A 4,728-nucleotide genomic window follows, 5' to 3' on the forward strand; every position below is an offset into this window, starting at 1 on the left:
CGTTGGGACGTGGCACCCGTTCCCAGGGTGGGGCACTCCTGTGCCAGCCAAGGAGGAGCCTGAAGAGCTTCCTGCAGCCCCAGGGCCTGTCCCACCACCCCCACCTCCGCCCCCGCCTGTTCCTGGTCCTGTGACGCTCCCTCCACCCCAGTTGGTCCCTGAAGGGACTCCTGGTGGGGGAGGACCCCCAGCCCTGGAAGAGGATTTGACGGTTATTAATATCAACAGCAGTGATGAAGAGGAGGAGGAAGAGGAAGAAGAGGAAGAAGAAGAAGAGGAAGAAGAGGAAGAGGAAGAAGACTTTGAGGAAGAGGAAGAGGATGAAGAGGAATATTTTGAAGAGGAAGAAGAGGAGGAAGAAGAGTTTGAAGAAGAATTTGAGGAAGAAGAAGGTGAGTTAGAGGAAGAAGAAGAGGAGGAGGATGAGGAGGAGGAAGAAGAACTGGAAGAGGTGGAAGAGCTGGAGTTTGGCACAGCCGGAGGGGAGGTAGAAGAAGGTGGACCTCCACCCCCAACCCTGCCTCCAGCTCTGCCTCCCCCTGAGTCTCCCCCAAAGGTGCAGCCTGAGCCAGAACCAGAACCTGGGCTGCTGTTGGAAGTGGAGGAGCCAGGGGCAGAGGAGGAGCATGGGGCTGACACAGCTCCCACCCTGGCCCCTGAAGTGCTCCCCTCCCAGGGAGAGGTGGAGAGGGAAGAGGGGAGCCCCTCGGCAGGCCCCCCTCCCCAGGAGCTTGTTGAAGAAGAGCCCTCTGCTCCCCCAACCCTGCTGGAAGAGGGAACTGAGGATGGGGGTGACAGGGTACAGCCCCCACCAGAGACACCTGCAGAAGAAGAGATGGAGACAGAGACAGAGGAGGCTGAAGCTCTCCAGGAAAAGGTGAGAGGGCCAGGCAGGGAAGGCTCCTTGGGTGAGAAGGTGGGGCTGCCGGGAGAGTGGGTGGCAGCCGCTTATCTTAGACGTTTGCCCAGCCTGAAGCATTTTTCTGTGTATGTGTGTATGACTATTCTGAATCTTGTATCTTTGTGCCTAAAAGGAGCAGGATGACACAGCTGCCATGCTGGCCGACTTCATCGATTGTCCCCCTGATGATGAGAAGCCACCGCCTCCCACAGAGCCTGACTCCTAGCCATCTTCTGCACCCCACTCTTTGTTTCCAATAAAGTTATGTCCTTAGATAGCGACTGCTGCTTCTGCCTTTTGCCACACCTGGGTCCCCAGCCAGAAGCTCAGATATCTGCTGGGCTTTTCAGGGTATCCATAGTATTCCCCAGATGTCTCCATAGCTGTCCTCTTGTGGACGATCCAGAGAGGAACCATTGACAAACGGGGGTAATGGACTGTCCCGTCACTCAGCACAATGGTGTCAGAATTGTAGGTTTCTGGCTGGATGCTAAGCGTGCAGAATTGTGTGTAGGGTTGAGCATGAGGAGTTACAGAGACAGCCCTGCTTTCGTGTTTGTATTCGGGGTGGGAAACGTGTGGAGAATGTATAGGAGTAAGTCTCCTAGTGAGTGGACCTGTGTCAACACACACGTGCCCACACGTGTGCGTGCTCAAACACATACGGCCCCTTGGTCTGAAAGGGCAGGCTGAGTGATTGCTCAGCCTATGGAAGTTTAGAAAATTAGGAAAAGGTGTGGAGCAGTTCAGTCATTAAATTCTGGGAAATTTGGACCTTACTCCAAGATAAAAGGACGTCCGTAGTGGGTATGTTGGGAATGAGCTGTTTTGGGGCTGGTCCTCATGACGGTTCCCCCCACAACTGCCTGGCAGGAGTTTGATAAGCTCACCCCAGGCCTTCCTGCTCACTCTTGAGGTGTGGCCATTCCCCACCCAGTGTGTTAATCTTTTTTCTTTTTTTGAGATAGACTCTTGCTCTGGCGCCCAGGCTAGAGTGCGGTGTCGCGATCTCGGCTCACTGCAACCTCCGCCTCCTGGGTTCAAGCAATTCTCTGCTTCAGCCTTCTAAGTAGCTGGGATTACAGGCGCCCGCCACCGCCCAGCTAATTTTTGTATTTTTAGTGGAGATGAGGTTTCACCATGTTGATCAGACTGGTCTTGAACTCCTGAGCTCATGATCCACCTGCCTCCGCCTCCCAAAGTGCTGGGATTACAGGTGTGAGCCACTGCACCCAGCCATCCCAGTATCTGTTTTCTTTAAGCAGTAATCCTGTTCTAGGCCTTGCTGGGATGGACGTGTGAGGATGAACCGAGAGGTGTATCTGTAAGAGGGTACCAAGATGTGTGGGCTTGAACTAGGGGCCCCATGATTTTTTTTACTCAGTCAGTTGAATCATGAACATAAGTAAAGTGCCTTCGCAATGCAGAAGAGGGAGTCATTTCTCCCAACGTTTATCTTAAAAAGCCCTTTGAGGAGGTGGCATTTGAGCTAATTTTTGGAAACTTCATTAGGATTTTTAAAAGTTACCCCTCAACTTGTTGTTTTGAAAAATTTCAAGCAGAAAAGTGAGAACAGTACAATAGATAACCTTTGCCTAGATTAGCCAGTTAACATTTAGTCATGTTAACTTTTATCCCTATAAACTGCATGTCTACATGTAGACGTATCTCTGTTATACCATGTATCTGTCTAATCTATACATCTGTCTTTCTACACAGTTCTGTTTTCATGGGACCATGTGAAAGTAAGTTGTAGACATCGTGGCCCTTTCCATCCCAAATTCTTTAACATAAATTATCTTCTAAGATTAAGGACGTTTTTCTGCATAATCATGATACCATTATCAAACCTAAGAAAAATAACAGTAATCCAGTGATAATTGTGATATTAAAATTTTCCTATTCCTAAAATGTCTTATAGCTTTTTTTTCCTCCTCTGAGTTCAAGAGGAATTTCTTGTAGGTGAAGAAGGCCCTGGAAGGTTGAAGGATCACTGCAAGGACAAGGGTGTAGAGTGTGAAAGGTGCAATAGTGGTTTTTCAGAAAGGGAAATAACCTGATTTCTGGAAACTAGATCGGTAAAGTTGACATTGATTCCGGGGAAGAGGCTAACACAGAATTTTTTCTAATTTGAATTGTATTCTGAATAGGTAAAACATCCACGTGGTTCACAATTCAAGAGGTACAAAAGGTTTGTTGAAAAGTCTCTTTAGCCACTGAGATTTTCTGCCAGAGCAGCCAGTATGATCAGGTTTTACATATTCATCTGGAGAGAGTGTATGCACATACAAATATATATATATATATAATTTTTAGATGCAAATGGTAGTAAATTATCACTTAATATAAATCAATTTCACTGTCATGGGGATTTATTCATTCAGCAAATGTTTATTATGTACTGACTATATAGTAGATATAGGCTGGGCGCAGTGGCTCATGTCTGTAATCCCAGCACTTGGGGAGGCCGAGGTGGGTGGATGACCTGAGGTCAGGAGTTCGAGATCAGCCTGACCAAACTGGTGAAATCCCCGTCTCTACTTTAGAAAAAAAATTACAAAAATTAGCTGGATGTGGTGGAAAGCACCTATAATCCCAGCTACTCAGGAGGCTGAGACAGGAGAATTGCTTGAACCCAGGTGGTGGAAATTGCAGTGAGCTGAGATCGTGCCACTGCACTCCAGCCTGGGCAGCAGAGCGAGACTTTGTCTCAAAAAAATATATGTGTGTGTGTGTGTGTGTGTGTGTAACTATAGCTCCACAGGAGGTTGCGGAGATGCTGCTAAGAGGATTGGCATGGCAAGCTGTCCTTCAGCCAGTTTCCTCCAGTGGTTACATCTTACATTATTACAGTAAACCAGGAATTTGATGTTGGCAGTGATTGATAAGCACTTTTACAAAGCTGGAGATAGAGCAGTGAACAAAATGCAGAAATCTCTGCCCTGACCTTGTGGGGTTTGTATTCTAGAAATTTTGGGGGTAGGGGGTAGACAAGTAAGATGTATATTTGATGGTGAGAACAGTGGGAAAATAAGGAAAGGGATAGGTTTGTGTGGGTGTATGGTTTTCAGTATTTTGAATTTTTAAATTTTAATTTTAATTAATTTATTTTTCAAGATGGAGTCTTGCCCCAGGCTGGAGTGCAGTGGCACCATCTCGGCTCACTGCAACCCCCACCTCCCGGGTTCAAGCAATTCTGCCTCAGCCTCCCGAGTAGCTGAGTAGCCAGGCGTGCACCACTACGCCTGGTTAATTTTTGTATTTTTAGTAGAAACAAGGTTTCATCATGTTGGCCAGGCTGGTCTTGAACTCCTGACCTCGTGATCCACCCACCTTGGCCTCCCAAAGTGCTGGGATTATAGGCATAAGCCATCGCGCCCGGCCTGTTTCAGCATTTTATAATGAAAATTTTTGAACATTCAGAGAAGCTGAAAGAATGACACCTAGAACACCCGTGTCTACCATGTTACTACATTTGTGTGTGTGTGTTTGTGCAATTTTAATTACAGTGGTCAAAGAAGCTCTTGCTGAGAAGGTGATGTTGAATAAAGACTAAAGATCCTAAAAAGTTGAGAGAGAGCTATTGGAGTTCTGGGGACCAGGCACAGCAAGTACAAAGAGCCTGAAGCAGGAGCATTCTCGGTGTGTTCAAGGAAAGCAAGGAGGCCAGTGAGGTTGGAAAATCGAATGAGGTCAGAGCAATAATAGGGTGAAAGAGGATGGCTGGGGGATTGGGGGGCAGTGAGGTAGGGCCTATGGTTTCTGCTCGGCGAGGTGGGAAGCCACTGGAGGGGTTTAAGCCGGTAATTGATGTCACATAATTGATG

At 47.5% G+C, this 4,728-nt stretch overlaps 1 protein-coding gene across 1 annotated transcript in view; it reads left to right on the forward strand.

Annotated features, from left to right (window-relative positions):
* Positions 1–1,182, forward strand: part of PELP1 (proline, glutamate and leucine rich protein 1) — a 34,186-nt gene extending 33,004 nt beyond the window's left edge. The window contains exons 17-18 of the mRNA XM_017860218.1: positions 4–877; positions 1,035–1,182. Coding sequence (XP_017715707.1) covers positions 4–877; positions 1,035–1,127 — 967 coding nt within the window. The 3' untranslated portion in view covers positions 1,128–1,182. The remainder of the gene's footprint in view (positions 1–3; positions 878–1,034) is intronic.
* The last annotated feature ends 3,546 nt before the right edge of the window (positions 1,183–4,728 follow it).

The sequence above is a fragment of the Rhinopithecus bieti genome, unplaced genomic scaffold (assembly GCF_001698545.2).
Source record: "Rhinopithecus bieti isolate Rb0 unplaced genomic scaffold, ASM169854v2 scaffold_54263, whole genome shotgun sequence".
In the NCBI taxonomy this organism is placed as follows: Eukaryota; Metazoa; Chordata; class Mammalia; order Primates; family Cercopithecidae; genus Rhinopithecus; species Rhinopithecus bieti.